The sequence below is a fragment of the Hyla sarda genome, chromosome 4 (assembly GCF_029499605.1).
Source record: "Hyla sarda isolate aHylSar1 chromosome 4, aHylSar1.hap1, whole genome shotgun sequence".
Lineage (NCBI taxonomy): Eukaryota > Metazoa > Chordata > Amphibia > Anura > Hylidae > Hyla > Hyla sarda.
Window position 1 is genome coordinate 409,812,548 of NC_079192.1, and position 16,440 is coordinate 409,828,987.

At 49.4% G+C, this 16,440-nt stretch overlaps 1 protein-coding gene across 1 annotated transcript in view; it reads right to left on the minus strand.

The window, feature by feature from the left end:
* RTCB (RNA 2',3'-cyclic phosphate and 5'-OH ligase) overlaps positions 1-16,440 on the minus strand; it is a 24,472-nt gene continuing 8,032 nt past the window's right edge. The window contains exons 3-13 of the mRNA XM_056517656.1: positions 9,628-9,706; positions 7,648-7,715; positions 6,918-7,017; positions 6,653-6,809; positions 3,360-3,516; positions 3,118-3,277; positions 2,860-3,035; positions 2,572-2,760; positions 2,381-2,491; positions 2,185-2,304; positions 1-787 (exon numbers count right to left, since the gene is read on the minus strand). Of these exons, the coding sequence (XP_056373631.1) occupies positions 680-787; positions 2,185-2,304; positions 2,381-2,491; positions 2,572-2,760; positions 2,860-3,035; positions 3,118-3,277; positions 3,360-3,516; positions 6,653-6,809; positions 6,918-7,017; positions 7,648-7,715; positions 9,628-9,706 (1,425 nt within the window). The 3' untranslated portion in view covers positions 1-679. The remainder of the gene's footprint in view (positions 788-2,184; positions 2,305-2,380; positions 2,492-2,571; positions 2,761-2,859; positions 3,036-3,117; positions 3,278-3,359; positions 3,517-6,652; positions 6,810-6,917; positions 7,018-7,647; positions 7,716-9,627; positions 9,707-16,440) is intronic.

The following is a 16,440-nucleotide window of genomic DNA, read 5'->3' on the forward strand; positions in this document are numbered from 1 at the left end:
ATATAAAAAAAGTTTTTTCCTGGATAACCCCTTTAAGTTCAATGCATGACCAGTATGCAATGGAGCTCCCCCTAGTGGCGACTGCATGCTGTTCACATTTACACATTCACTTCGCCTAAGACAAGTGTTTTCCCAAGCAGTGCGCCTCCAGCTGTTGCAAAACTACAACTCCCAGCATGCCTGGACAGCCGAAGGCCACTCCTTGGGAGTCACAGTTTTGCAACAGCTGGAGGCGCACTGCTAGGGGAAACACCACATTTTTTAGTTCCCGTTAACTCGAGCTGAATCGCTGAACCGTAAAAAAAAAAAATTCTGCAACTTTCTAAAACAGACTTAGTGTTCGAATTTCTCACCGTTCTCAAGACCTCCGCTTGCTGTCAGTGAATAGGAAAGATGGTCAGACCTTGTACTGCTTATAGACATTAAAAAAAAATACAAAAAAATAATGTTTTTTCCATTCACCAACAGCAAGCAGAGATCCAGTCAGCAAATCCAGGTCAGGTCTATAGTCCATGCACGAAGCTGGGACCAAAAGGGTTAAAAAAAAAAAAAAGAAAAGAAAAATCCTGCAATCTCTCCTATTGGGCCCGCTGAGCCGTGAGTCTGTTCCGGGTCCGGTCCTGGGGGCCAAGATGTCATTTCTGTGCAGACCGTACGGCCGGCGCCGCTGATCTCCCCCTCAGCCCTTGATGACGGCGATGGGGCGCAGCTTGATGGCTTTCTTGCTGATCCCGGCGTCGTGACACGTGTTCACCACGTCTGTGACATTCTTGTACGATTCCGGAGCCTGAGGAGGACGACAACAACGTGTGTGAGGGTGGAGGGCCCCTTTAATACACATGACTAAGTGATCTGCCGGAGATAAGCGGCGCCCTTTACAGTGTTTTACAGCAGCTGAGGTGTTTTTCATAAAGAGTAACGTATCCCTGAGTGGCTTCTATAATTTATAATAAAAGTTTTTTTCTCCCCCCCCCCCTCAAATTTCTAGTAATTTTCAACATCACTGCTTGCTTTCAGTGAACAAACCTTGATACAAAAGGAAAGGATTGACTGACTAATGCGTATGGGGATATGGGGAGAGAGAGAACGGTTGGGCATCAACATGGCCGATCCTATTGTTCTTGGGTAGGTAGGTATTTCCCCATACACATGCACGCTTAGCTCAGCTGAGGGTGCATGAAATCAGCAGGAGAAGCCAGAGTATTTGGTACAAGACCGCTATATCGCCTGATGTTCCATAAATATGCACGCTCAGCTAAGCTGAGCGTGCATGTGTGTGAAACCCATGAGAAGTCGCGGTCTGTAATTTTGGTTGCTAGACAGCGATCTCTTCCGATTTCCTGTACACATGCACGCTCGGCTCAGCCGAGCGTGCATGTGTACAGGAAATCAGAAGAAATAGCGGTCCAGTACCGAACTCTCAGGCTTCTCCTTACAGACTGCTATCTTTCCTGATTTCCTGTACACACACACACGCACGCTAGCCTTAGCCGAGCGTGCATGCATACAGGAAATCGGAAGAGATAGCGGTCCAGTACCGAACTCTCTGGCTTCTCCTTACAGACTGCTATCTCTCCTGATTTCCTGTACACACGCACGCTCGGCTGAGCCGAGCGTGCATGTGTACAGGAAATCAGGAGAGATAGCTGTCTAGCGACAAAATTCTTTATCGCCCCTCCTTACAGACAGCCAGCTCTCCTGATTTTCCATACATATGCACGCTCAGCTGAGCTGAGCGTGCATGAAAACCATGAAAACTGTCTAAGCAACCAAATTCTTTAAAGGGGTACTCCACCCGTAAACATCTTATGTCCTATCCAAAGGATAGGAGCAAGTTGTCTGATCGCGGGGTCCGGCGCTGGGGACCCCTGCGATCTCGGCTGCGGCACCCCAGACATCCGGTGTACGGAGCAAACTTCGCTCCATACCGGATTACTGCCGATGCCGGGGGCTTGAAACGTTGCGGTCACGCCCCACTCGTGACATCACAGCCACGCCCCCTCAAAGCAAGTCTACGCCCGTCACGCCCCCTCCCATAAACTTGCACTGAGGGGGCGTGGTTGTGGCGTCACGAGCCTCCGACACTGCACCTGATGCTCTAAACGAACTCCAGGGTCACCAGCAGCGGGACCCCAGCGATCAGACATGTTATCCCCTATCCTTTCCAGCACAGAGGCCACTCACCTCTTCCATGACCAGTTTCGGGGAGGCCACACGGATGGCGATGCCCATGTCGGCCATCTTATCCAGAACGTCTTGGAAGTCCAGGTTGCGTCTAGATTTGGCTCTGGAAAGCGCCCGACCCTGAAGGACAGAAGAAAGATCTCAGCGGCGTCACATTCCACCATCACGACACAATGTAAGGAAAGACTCTACTCACGGCTCCGTGGCAGGTGGTGCCGAATGTCTCCGTCATGCCTTGCTCGGTGCCGGTTAACACATAGCTACAGGTCCCCATGGTGCCACCGATCAGCACCGGCTGCCCGGTCAGCTGCGGGGGAGGAGGTCCAGGATTATATTCGGTCATATGTACTGACTAAGAGTGATGGATGACTAGGACGGGACGCTCACCTGGTAATCCACCGCGATGAGCGGGTGATGTGGCGGGAACGCCCGGGTGGAGCCCTTCCTGTGAACCAGTAGCGTCTTCTCCTTCCCGTCCACCACGTGCTGCTCCACCTTGGCGATGTTGTGCGACACGTCGTAAATCACGTGCAGGTCCAGGTCGTCGGGGGTCGTGTTGAAGACTTTGGCGAAGGCCTGGGCCGAGGGGCGATTAAAAAAACGGAGCCGAATAAGAACCGATCCAGACCCACCGAGTATTAACCCCCTCCATCCCCCCCCCCCCCCGCTCCCTACCTGTCTTGTGAGGAACGTCATAGACGAGCGGTTCACCCAGGCGTAGTTCCCAGCGGAGGCCATGCCCTTCAGATAGTCCTGTCCCTCGGGGGAGGAGATCCTGGCGCACGCCAGCTGCCGGTCGTTTACTGTAATTTTATCGCGTTTCATGGCTTTCTCCATAGCGACCAGAGCATCTGAACCCAACAAGTGGTGTTATTGGGTAAAATGGCCGATAACAGGGAATAATAGGGGAGAGAAGCTAAGGTGCGGACAAACCTGTGGCCACCTGGTGCCCGAGGCCTCGGCTGCCGCTGTGGATCATGACGCACACCTGTCCCTTGTGGTCTATGCCCATCTTTTTGGCGGCGTATTCGTCGAAAATCTCGTCCACCACCTGGATCTCGGCGTAGTGGTTCCCGGCTCCCAGGGTGCCGAGCTGAAAGGGAGCGGAGAGTCAGAAATAAATAATAAAAGATCGTAATGGCTCCAATGTAGGTGGGGTGAGGAGCACGGCGTACCTGGGGCAGGCCTCGCTTCTTGGCCTTGGAGGACACCTTGCTGGGGTCGGCCTGCAGCATACGCCCATACTCCTCGCAGTGCTCCTTGTCCTCGGCCCACGCGTAGCCCTCCCGCAGGGACCAGTCCACCCCCATCTCCAGGGCTTCTTCCAGGTCTCTAGATGAAGAGGATGGACAGATTAGGACCCCCGTGACCACACCAAGATATTGAGTGGCTGCCTAGCAACAGGTCACAAAGATGGGAGGGTCTCAAGTGACCACTTGGCCGCAGTCTATACCGGGAAGATGGCGAAAAAGTTTATGAAAAGTTCTTAAAGGGGTATTCCAGGGAAAAACTTTTTTATATATCAACTGGCTCCAGAAAGTTAAACAGATTTGTAAATTACTTCTATTAAAAAATCTTAATCCTTTCAGTACTTATGAGCTTCTGAAGTTTAGGTTGTTCTTTTCTGTCTAAGTAATCTCTGATGACACCTGTCTCGGGAACCGCCCAGTTTAGAAGAGGTTTGCTATGGGGATTTGCTTCTAAACTGGGCGTTTCCTGACACACGTGTCATCAGAGAGCACTTAGACAGAAAAGAACAACCTTAACTTCAGTAGCTCATAAGTACTGAAAGGATTAAGATTTTTTAATAGAAGTAATTTACAAATCTGTTTAACTTTCTGGAACCAGTTGATATATATATATATAAAAAAAAAAAGTTTTTTCCTGGATAACCCCTTTAATTTCCAATATAGACCAATCGGATTCCAGCTTTCACTTTACAGGGTCACCTTAAAGGGGTACTCGGGCCCTAAGACATCTTATCCCCTATACAAAGGATAGGGGATAAGATGTCTAACCGTGGGGGTCCCGCCGCTGTGGACCCCCGCAATCTTTCACGACTCCGCCCCCTTGTGACATCATGACTATGCCCCTCCCCGTGTGAAGTCACGCTCCACCCCCGCTATGCAAGTCTATGGACTTGCGTAGCGGGGGTGGGGCGTGACGTCACACGGGGGTGGAGTCGTGACAGCACACGGGGGCGGAGTCATGACGTCACGATACTCCGGCCCCGTGGGACCCCCCCCCCCCCCCCCCGGTCAGACATTTTATCCCCTATCCTTTGGATAGGGAATAAGATGTCTTAGGGCCGGAGTACCCCTTTAAAGGGTGCGTTCACACTGAGTAATTCAAGAGGAATTTACTCGGGTAATTCCTCTTGAATTCTCCACTTAGAAATAATTAACACCTGCTTTGCCATTGACTTCAATGTATTTTACTCTGCACTGTTCACACTGCGTAAATTCTGCTAGCGGAATTCCGTTCCCGCTAGAAGAAACAACATGTTCATTGTTCTTGCGGAATACGCGAGCAGAAGTCCATTGAAGTCAATGGTATAAAAAAATTCTGCTAGAAATAGTTTCCCCACGAAATTTGTGTGAAATTCGCCCGGAATTTGCGTGGAAATTCTGCACGAAAAAAAAAATAATAATAAAAAAGGGAAATTCCAATTGGTGGTTGTAGTCCAGCAAAAAAAACAAAAAAAAAACCGTTTCCTCCTATATTCCGTGTGGAAAATCTGCGTGAAATTCTGCATTAATTCTGAGCGATTTTTGCCCAAATGTTGCGCGAAAAAAGAAAAAAAAAAAAACGCAAATTCCGCAGCGGAATCTCCTATTCCTCAGTGTGAACGAACCTTACAAAGAGAAAGCAGTGATCTGATGGGTTGCTATGGGCAACAGCACCACTTCCTCTTCACAACCAATCAGATTTAAGCTTTCACTTCGAGTGAAAGCAGATATTCAAATGGTTGCTATGTCACCACTTCCTCTTAACCAATCACATTCCAGCTTTCACTTTACAGAGGCCTCTTTAGAAAGTGGAAGCAGTGATCCAATCGGTTGCTAGGGCACCACTTTCTCTTGGCAACCAATCGGCTTTCATTTTATAGAGGCCCCTTAGCAACCAATTAAATCCATGATTTCACGATTAGTGGGCAAGTGGAAGTGGTATCATAGCAACCAATCAGACCTCTGCTTTCACTTCCTCTGGGCAACCAATCAGATTCCAGCTTTCACTTTGCAGAGGCCCCAGCAACTGATAGTGCCACGTCTGTCCTCAGGTTGCGTGTTGTATTACAACTCTGATTCATTCACTTCAATGGAGCGGACTTGCAATACCGCACACAAACTGAGGACAAGAGTGGCGCTGTTTATGGAAAAACGCACTTGTGTTTTTTACCTTGTTCTGGATAACCCCTTCAACTCCAGGCTATCTGCTTGCAGTCAGTGAATAGGAACATTTTGTTTGCATGAATTACTCTCAACTTCTTAACGCTTTGCACAGCTGCAGTCTGTTACAGTGTATCAGTGCACTCAACCAAGACTATCTCCTACCGCTTTAATCCTGGATTCTCTAACGTTCCCTGACACATTGTAACAAAACAGGTCAGGAGGGTCCTATTCATTGACAGCAAGCAGAAGTAATAAAAAGTTTAAAGCTGTGTTTCCCGACCAATGTGCCTCCAGCTGTTGCTAAAATACAACTCCCGACATGCCCGGACAGCCAACGGCTGTCCGGGGATGCTGGGAGTTGTAGTTTTGCAACAGCTGGAGGCACCCTGGTTGGGAAACACTGCATGGTTGGGAAACTATGGTTTCAGGTCATGCTGGGAGTTGTAGTTTTGCAACAGCTGGAGGCGCCCTGGTTGGCAAACACTGCTACGGAGGCTACCCAGGCTAAGGATATGGTATCAGGGCATGCTGGGAGTTGTAGTTTTGCAACAGCTGGAGGCACCCTGGTTGGCAAACACTGCTACGGAGGCTACCCAGGCTAAGGATATGGTATCAGGGCATGCTGGGAGTTGTAGTTTTGCAACAGCAGGAAGGCACAACTACAACTCCCAGCATGGGAGTGTTGGAAGTTCAGCTGTCAGGGCATGCTGGGAGTTGTAGTTTTGCAACAGCTGGAGGCACCCTGGTAGGGAAACATTGGCTTGGATCATCATTTAAAGGGACCTTGTCTGTTTTCCGGGTGAAGTAATGGGTACAATGCTTGTGCCACCCTAATGCCAAAGGCTGTCCGGGCATGTTGGGAGTTGTAGTTTTGCAACAGCTGGAGGCAAAAAAGTTGGGAAACACTGGTTTGGAAACACCAGCTCACACAGGGTTGTCTAGACTGGATACAACTGTGACAAACCCTCAGCTGTGTATTAGGTCTGTACACGTTTTCAATGTTCCCGTTAAGTGAGAGCAAGCAGAGATCTTGAAAACAAATTAAAAAAAAAGTCCATCCCCCCCACCAAACATACTTGGCACTCATGGGGATGACACCTTTGGACCCCACACCGACGGGAATGTGGTCGAACATGGACTGGGCCAGCTGCTCCTTGACCGGCTGCACGTCGCCCTCGTCCAGGTTGGTGCGCAGCAGGCGGACCCCGCAGTTAATGTCAAAACCGACACCCCCTACAGGACAAAGACAGAAACAACAGCTGACATTTATTTCTTTTTTGTTATTTGTATTATTTTCGGGGGGTGGGGTGCCGTAATATTTACTGCGTCTATAGCACGTACCTGGGGAGACCACCGCATCCGGATTGTCCATATCAAAAGCCGCCATGTTTCCGATAGCAAAGCCGTAACCGGAATGGACGTCGGGAAGACCGATGGATCGCTACAAGACGGAGGTAAGAATGAAAGGCGAGAAGATGACGAGAACACGGCGGAGTGATGTCACGGGTCACATCCCTGCGACGCCCCCTATATATCATAATTATGGAATCCCCCCAGAATATTAAAGGGGTACTCCGGTGGAAAACTATTTTTTCTTTATATCAACTGGTGACAGAAAGTTAAACAGATTTGTAAATCACTTCTATGAAAAAAACTAAATCTTAATCCTTCCAGTACTTATTAGCGGCTGTATACTACATAGGAAATGCTTTTCTTTTTGAATTTCTCTTCTGTCACAAGCACAGTGCTCTCTGCTGACCTCTGCTGTCCATATTAGGAACTGTCCAGAGTAGGAGAAAATCCCCATAGAAAACATATGCTGCTCTGGACAGTTCCTAAAATGGGCAGAGATGTCAGCAGAGAGCAATGTGCTTGTGACAGAAGAGAAATCCAAAGAGAAAAGCATTTCCTCTGTAGTATACAGCCGCAAATAAGTACTGGAAGGATTAAGATTTTTTTTTAATAGAAGTCATTTACAAATATGTTTAACTTTCTGGCACCAGTTGATTAAAAAAAAAAAAAAGTTTCCCACCGGAGTGCCCCTTTAAGTGCTGTGTATTGTGGCTCTTACGTGTATGATTCCCGGTAATGCCGCCACGTTTCCGATCTGCTTCATGGCGGGAAGGAAACCTCCAGCCGCTAGAAATGGAAGAGAAGAAGAAAAGTGTAAATATCCAGGGAGATTCCGTACAGATGTAGCAGAGCTGATCCGGTCACAGAGGAGAATGTCTACAATGTTTACAGGGTCTGGACATGCAGATCCGGGGGCTGAGAGAGGGGGGGGGGGAATATAATGGCACAGGGGGCATCAGAGGGGGGGGGGGAATATAATGGCACAGGGGGCATCAGAGGAGGGGGGGAATATAATGGCACAGGGGGCATCAGAGGGGGGGGAATATAATGGCACAGGGGGCATCAGAGGGGGGGAATATAATGGCGCAGGGGGCATCAGAGGAGGGGGGGAATATAATGGCACAGGGGGCATCAGAGGGGGGGGAATATAATGGCACAGGGGGCATCAGAGGGGGGGAATATAATGGCACAGGGGGCATCAGAGGGGGGGAATATAATGGTACAGGGGGCATCAGAGGGGGGGAATATAATGGCACAGGGGGCATCAGAGGAGGGGGGGAATATAATGGCACAGGGGGCAGAGGGGGGGGGGAATATAATGGCACAGGGGGCATCAGAGGGGGGGGAATATAATGGCACAGGGGGCATCAGAGGGGGGGGAATATAATGGCGCAGGGGGCATCGGGGGGGGGAATACAATGGCACAGGGGGCATCAGAAGGGGGCAGGAATATAATGGCACAGGGGGCATCAGAGGGGGGGGGTCTGGTAAATGAAGGAGTGAAAAATGTGGTAGAGGGGGCATCAGAGGGGGGGAATATAATGGCACAGGGGGCATCAGAGGGGGGAAATATAATGGCACAGGGGGCATCAGAGGGGGGGAATATAATGGCACAGGGGGCATCAGAGGGGGGGGAATATAATGGCACAGGGGGCATCAGAGGGGGGGAATATAATGGCACAGGGGGCATCAGAGGGGGGGAATATAATGGCACAGGGGGCATCAGAGGAGGGGGGGAATATAATGGCACAGGGGGCATCAGAGGGGGGGGAATATAATGGCACAGGGGGCATCAGAGGGGGGGAATATAATGGCACAGGGGGCATCAGAGGGGGGGAATATAATGGCACAGGGGGCATCAGAGGGGGGGAATATAATGGTACAGGGGGCATCAGAGGGTGGGAATATAATGGCACAGGGGGCATCAGAGGGGGGGGAATATAATGGCACAGGGGGCATCAGAGGGGGGGAATATAATGGCACAGGGGGCATCAGAGGGGGGGGAATATAATGGCACAGGGGGCATCAGAGGGGGGGGAATATAATGGCACAGGGGGCATCAGAGGGGGGGGGAATATAATGGCACAGGGGGCATCAGAGGGGGGGGAATATAATGGCACAGGGGGCATCAGAGGGGGGGAATATAATGGCACAGGGGGCATCGGGGGGGGGGGAATATAATGGCACGGGGGGCATCGGGGGGGGAATATAATGGCACGGGGGGCATCGGGGGGGGGGAATATAATGGCACGGGGGGCATCGGGGGGGGAATATAATGGCACGGGGGGCATCGGGGGGGGGAAGATAATGGCGCAGGGGGCATCAGAGGGGGGGAATATAATGGCACAGGGGGCATCAGGGGGGGGGAATATAATGGCACAGGGGCATCAGGGGGGGAATATAATGGTACAGGGGGCATCGGTGGGGGGGGGGGAATATAATGGCACAGGGGGCATCAGAAGGGGGGGAATATAATGGCACAGGGGGCATCAGGGGGGGGGGGATATAATGGCACAGGGGGCATCAGAGGGGGGGGGAATATAATGGCACATTGTGTATCCACGATCATAGACTAAAGAACAAACCCAAGTGTCACTCTCAGACTGTATAGGGTTAATAAGGACGACCCCCAGATAAGAGACAAGATGGAGGCGCCAAATATCATCACTAGAAAACAGAGCGAAACCATATGACGTACCGCCGCCGCGACAAGCGTTCCTCAACTCCTCAAACATCAACTTCTCCAGGGGATCATTCACATAAAACACCCCCTCAACCTGAGGAGAGAGACCAGGATTATATATACATTACTGATCCTGAGTTATATCCTGTATTATACTCCAGAGCTGTACTCACTATTCTGCTGGTGAGGTCACTGTGTACATACATTACATTACTTATCCTGTACTGATCCTGAGTTATATCCTGTATTATACTCCAGAGCTGTACTCACTATTCTGCTGGTGAGGTCACTGTGTATATACATTACATTACTTATCCTGTACTGATCCTGAGTTATATCCTGTATTATACTCCAGAGCTGTACTCACTATTCTGCTGGTGAGGTCACTGTGTACATACATTACATTACTTATCCTGTACTGATCCTGAGTTATATCCTGTATTATACTCCAGAGCTGTACTCACTATTCTGCTGGTGAGGTCACTGTGTACATACATTACATTACTTATCCTGTACTGATCCTGAGTTATATCATGTATTATACCCCAGAGCTGTACTCACTATTCTGCTGGTGAGGTCACTGTGTACATACATTACATTACTTATCCTGTACTGATCCTGAGTTATATCCTGTATTATACTCCAGAGCTGTACTCACTATTCTGCTGGTGAGGTCACTGTGTACATACATTACATTACTTATCCTGTACTGATCCTGAGTTATATCCTGTATTATACTCCAGAGCTGTACTCACTATTCTGCTGGTGAGATCACTGTGTACATACATTACATTACTTATCCTGTACTGATCCTGAGTTATATCCTGTATTATACTCCAGAGCTGTACTCACTATTCTACTGGTGAGGTCACTGTGTACATACATTACATTACTTATCCTGTACTGATCCTGAGCTATATCCTGTATTATACCCCAGAGCTGCACTCACTATTCTGCTGGTGAGATCACTGTGTACATACATTACATTACTTATCCTGTACTGATCCTGAGTTATATCCTGTATTATACTCCAGAGCTGTACTCACTATTCTGCTGGTGAGGTCACTGTGTACATACATTACATTACTGATCCTGTACTGATCCTGAGTTATATCCTGTATTATACTCCAGAGCTGTACTCACTATTCTGCTGGTGAGGTCACTGTGTACATACATTACATTACTTATCCTGTACTGATCCTGAGTTATATCCTGTATTATACCCCAGAGCTGTACTCACTATTCTGCTGGTGAGGTCACTGTGTACATACATTACTTATCCTGTACTGATCCTGAGCTATATCCTGTATTATACCCCAGAGCTGTACTCACTATTCTGCTGGTGAGATCACTGTGTACATACATTACATTACTTATCCTGTACTGATCCTGAGTTATATCCTGTATTATACCCCAGAGCTGTACTCACTATTCTGCTGGTGAGGTCACTGTGTACATACATTACATTACTTATCCTGTACTGATCCTGAGTTATATCCTGTATTATACTCCAGAGCTGTACTCACTATTCTGCTGGTGAGATCACTGTGTACATACATTACATTACTTATCCTGTACTGATCCTGAGTTATATATCAGACAGGAGGCTCATATCTTATGCATTAATCTTCCTTTATTAATGCCCATAGCAGAAATTCAAAACTCTTTTAATGAATTTTTTACTAAAACTTTAAAGAACCACTTAAAACTACAACTCCCAGCAGTCCATAGGGTGTATTGACCAATCCCTGGTCAGGATGCTTGGTATATAAAGGACTGCTTCCATCGTCTCCTCCTCTTTCTTTCTGCTCATAGCAGAACTTCAGATAAGTATTATCAATGTTGTTTGACTGTCTGGGCATTTCAAGTATAGGTCTGTATTCTATAATACAGTCCTCCCTGTTGCCCTGTGTGTTTTCATTCTATTCTATTTACATTCTATTCATTATATTTGCGACTATATAATCTATTATTTCTATACTCTGACTCTTCTAGTACTGCGCCCTTATACCCCACTTCGGGGTTTTTCTTTTTCCTGTCAGCGGCACACGCCGCCCCTGTGCGGCGCCTGTCACAAGTCAACTCATTTCTTCTTCAGCGCCATCTTCGGCACCATTTTATTTACCTCTCTTCTTCTTCTTCCTCCTTTTCGCGCTCGCTCCGCGCGGAGGGGAGGTAGGCGTGTCTTAGTCAGCTAGCTCGTCCTATCTGTACACAGTGAGCGGTAATCTCGCGAGATTACGCCGCTCTGCGATTTTTCAACACTCCTCCCTGCATCGCAATCTCCAGTTCAGTGAGATCGGCGTGAGGGACGGAGCCTGGACTAGTTGTCGCTGTACTTGTCGGTATTTACTGGGAATTTATTCCCTATTACCCCTACTGCCCCAGCTTACCTCTATAAAGCCCTTGTAGATTCTAACTGCTACAGTCCCTGGGTACATTCACATACCCCATACTGATTAACATTATGGCAGATGACAATACTACTAGTTCCCCCAGGGGAGAGGATCCTTCCTTGGATGCACCCCTTTACCTGACTGCTGCCCAGATCCAAGATCTGATAAATAAATCAGTGCAAGCAGCGATGTCCTCTGTCCTACCCCCCAAAAGTTTGCAGCATCCTGCACATACTTCTCAAAAACCCTCATGCAGTGGCGAACCACCCTATAAAAAGGGTAAAGCGTCTCAAAAACGCAATCATACCATCATGGTATCCGACTCCCCGGCAGGGGAAGTAAATTGTATGCACCAGGCAGTTCCCGAACCGGCCTGCCGACCCACTTTGCCTCCAGACTCTAATAGACCCCTGGGCCCCGGGGAGTTGCGTAAGCAGGGGCAACGATCCGCTAGACGGACCAAACCGGATTCATTTGTAGATTCTACAGATGAAGAATCCTCCGCAGAATCCGAAGTGGCTGATGCCAATGAGTCTGACGATGCAATTGAGGATAGTGGGCATATGGCGATCCCTGAGGACGCTAACCCTGTACCCCAGGGTGACATCGTATTAGACTCTCGTGGAGAGCCTTTCTTTGACCCAGAGGCTATAACCCATCCACGCTCTGGAGACTGGGCTCCCACCCCTGAAGTGTCCCAATATATAGAACATTGGGCTCGCAGGTCGGTGGATAAGGCTAACCGCAACAAGTTAAAGGCGGAGTGCCCCCGACCATGCATCCCCAAGAAGGTGGTGCTGACGCCCGAAATTGACCCCATACTCTTACGATACCTCACTAAACATGGAAAATATTCCAAGAAGGGTATCGAGAGATCCTTCAGGACCATCCAGGATCGAATCTTGGACCTCTTCGGTCCTGTCACCATGATTCTCAATCTATCAGAACAGGCGGCGGCAACCGATCAACCGATCGATCTGCTGCAACTTAGAGGTTGGGCCCAAAGAGCGGTATGTTTGCTCGGGTGTGCAAACACCACTTGTGCGACTGAACGTCGACGATCAATCTTGATGAGACTTGACCCACAACTCTCTCACTTAGCGGAGACTGAACCCGGACCCGCTGCCGAGGGCCTTCTCTTCGGAGATACCCTTATCAAAGACATCAATAAGATGGTCGGGCTGTATACCAGCCTTGACAAAGCCCAAACATCCCTTAAGAAATCGAGTTCGGCTAAGGTTTTCACAACGGCCGGCAGAAGCAGGAGCCGATCTGCCGGCCGCAACTACAATACTAGGCCGTACAACAGAGCTCCAGCTCCTCAGTACAACCAGGCTCCACAACCCTACCCTGTGCCAGTCGCACAATCTTCACCCTTCTTCCCACCCCGTGGACGTCCCTGGAGAGGACGTGGAGGAAGAGGCTACCCCCGCTCCAGACATACTACCGGTGAGTACAACACACCTGAGTTCTTTTCCCATCCCCGTAGGGGGCAGACTGCAACATTTTATCCACGCATGGTCAGCAATTACTGCAGACGCATGGATACTCCGGACAGTGGCAGGGTATCAGATAGAATTCTGTTCCCTACCAGACTTAACTTCAATTCCACATCCCATCCGGTTCTCCGAACTAAACGTTGCTCTTATAGACAACGAATTACAGGACCTTCTGTCCAAACAAGCGGTGATGGAGGTGGACCCCCTTTCCCCGGGGTTCCTCAGCAACCTCTTTCTGGTCAAAAAGAAAGGGGGAGGTTATCGCCCCGTCATAAACTTGCGAAATCTCAATCAACATGTCGTTTATCGACATTTCAAGATGGAAGGCATCCACCTTCTACGAGACCTTCTACAACCGGGAGACTGGTTGGTGAAGGTAGATCTAAAGGACGCATATCTCACGGTTCCCGTACATCAGGCCTCCCAACACTTCCTACGTTTCCTGTGGAGGGCCAGAATGTGGCAATTTACTTGCCTACCCTTCGGTCTCTCGTCCGCCCCATGGTGTTTCACCAAACTTCTGAAACCGGTGGTGGCAGCCCTAAGGAGCAGGGGAGTGAGATTGATTATATATCTAGACGACCTGCTCATCATGGCTCGTTCCAAACCTCAAGCGGAGGAACATGCTGGCTGGACGGTTCAATTGTTACAACAATTAGGGTTCATCATCAATCACGAGAAGTCAGTTCTCGTCCCAGCTCGGGAGATGGAATTTTTGGGATTCTTGGTGGACACCGATCATGCTGTCCTCAAATTACCCAAAGCCAAGCTGACCACCATCCGCAAGGAAATCAGGGCCGAGTTACACAAACGACGAGTGTCGTTACGTGTGCTAGCACGCCTGGTCGGACTTTTATCAGCCTCCATACAGGCCATATTTCCCGCCCCTCTCCATTATCGGGCCCTTCAGAGGCTCAAGTCACTACATTTGCGACAAGGGCTCCGTTACGCGGACGAAGTTCCCCTATGTCCGGAAACCGTAGTGGAACTTCGGTGGTGGTTACGTCATGCCGTCGAATGGAACGGCAAGACCATCTTCAATCCCACTCCAGACTTCATTTTGGAGTCGGATGCGAGCCGTCACGGTTGGGGTGCTCGATGCGGTCTCTCTTCAACAGGAGGGACATGGTCCGCAGAGGAGTCTCTGCTGCACATCAATGCGCTGGAGCTTCTGGCAGCATTTTTTGCCATCAGGAGCCTTCTACCTCGAGTATCCAATTGCTGTGTATTGTTGCGCATGGACAATATGTCTGCGGTCCAGTATGTCAATCGATTGGGAGGTCCCAGGTCCAGAGTACTTGCAGACCTCGCGAGAGAGCTTTGGCATTTTTGCCTTGCCCGCAACATTGTCCCGATAGCGGAATACATTCCGGGGATTTCCAACATAGTGGCGGACTGGAACTCACGCTACCTGACAGATTCCAGCGATTGGCGGCTGGACCGATTAGTCTTTCAGTCCATTTGCCGCCTGTGGGGTCCTCTCTCTATGGACCTGTTCGCCTCCCGACTCAATCATCAACTGCCCCGCTTTTACAGCTGGAGGCCGGATCCAGAAGCCTACGCGGTAGACGCCTTCCGCCACATATGGCCCCGGGGGACGCACTATGCATTCCCACCGTTCTCAATGATCCTCAGGGTGCTTTTACAGATAACGAACCTGAAGGCGTTGGTGGTGGTGATCACTCCCTGGTGGCCGACACAGCCATGGTTTCCCCTTCTTCTGGGGATGACTGTGGATTTTCCCAGATTGCTCCCTCAGCTCCCTCATCTCCTGTCCAATCCGACAGGGGATCTTCATCCTCTGATCACAGACCACACCCTGCATCTCCTCGCATGGTTGGTTTCGGGGTGCCAGACACGGATAAAGACCTTTCAAGATCAGCTAGGGACCTCCTTGCCTTGGCCTGGGCCCCCGGGACTAGATCGGCATATCGATCAGCCTGGAGACTCTGGGTACGTTGGTGTGATCAACGGCAAGTTAATCCCGTTCAGGCACCTGTGTCTGTAGTGGCCAACTATTTGGCGGATTCTTTTGAATCCGGGAAATCTTATAGTTCTATCAATGTGTACCGATCTGCAATCTCTGCTTATCACACCCCAGTGGATTCCCTACCAGTAGGCAAACACCCCTTAGTATGTCGCCTCCTGAGAGGCGTTAAATTTAAACGTCCTCCTCGCCCCAAGTATCAAGCCACCTGGGATGTATCTAAAGTCCTATCCATGTTTTCGGCATGGGAGGACAATGACGCACTTTCTCTGAAATTGCTGTCCTTCAAGCTTACGGTGCTTCTCTGTTTGATCTCCATTAAACGCGTATCGGACGTTCGGGCTTTAGACATCTCCAGGCGACAATTCTCGCCATTAGGAGTTAAATTCTCTGTCGTACGTAGGACAAAAACCGGACTTCATTCTGTTTTCTATCCTTCTTTTCCCGCACACCCACGCTTGTGCGTGGTCCGCTGTCTTCAATCATATGAGTCTCAGACAGCTTTGCTACGTTCCTCGGAATCCTCCCAACTCCTCATCTCTTACGTACGTCCTCACCAACCGGTGGCTTCAGCCACTCTAGCACGGTGGGTACGCTCTGCCATGGATATGGCAGGGATTGACGTTTCCCTGTTCGGGGCCCACTCGACCAGAGGTGCGATGGCTACTAAAGTGGTCACCGCGGGAGGTTCCCTGGCAGACCTATTGATGGCAGCGGATTGGTCTTCAGAGGACACCTTCCGTCACTTTTATTTTAGACCGGAGGAACACATATCTATGTCAATTTTGTAATTTGTCTGTCATGTATTTATATCATTCTTGTATCATTCTTATGTCTAGCTTTGAACTTGCATAAGATATGAGCCTCCTGTCTGATATATAAATCTAGATTTTCCTAGCTTGTGACGGAAAATATTAGTTATATGAAGACAGGAGGCGAGTATCTT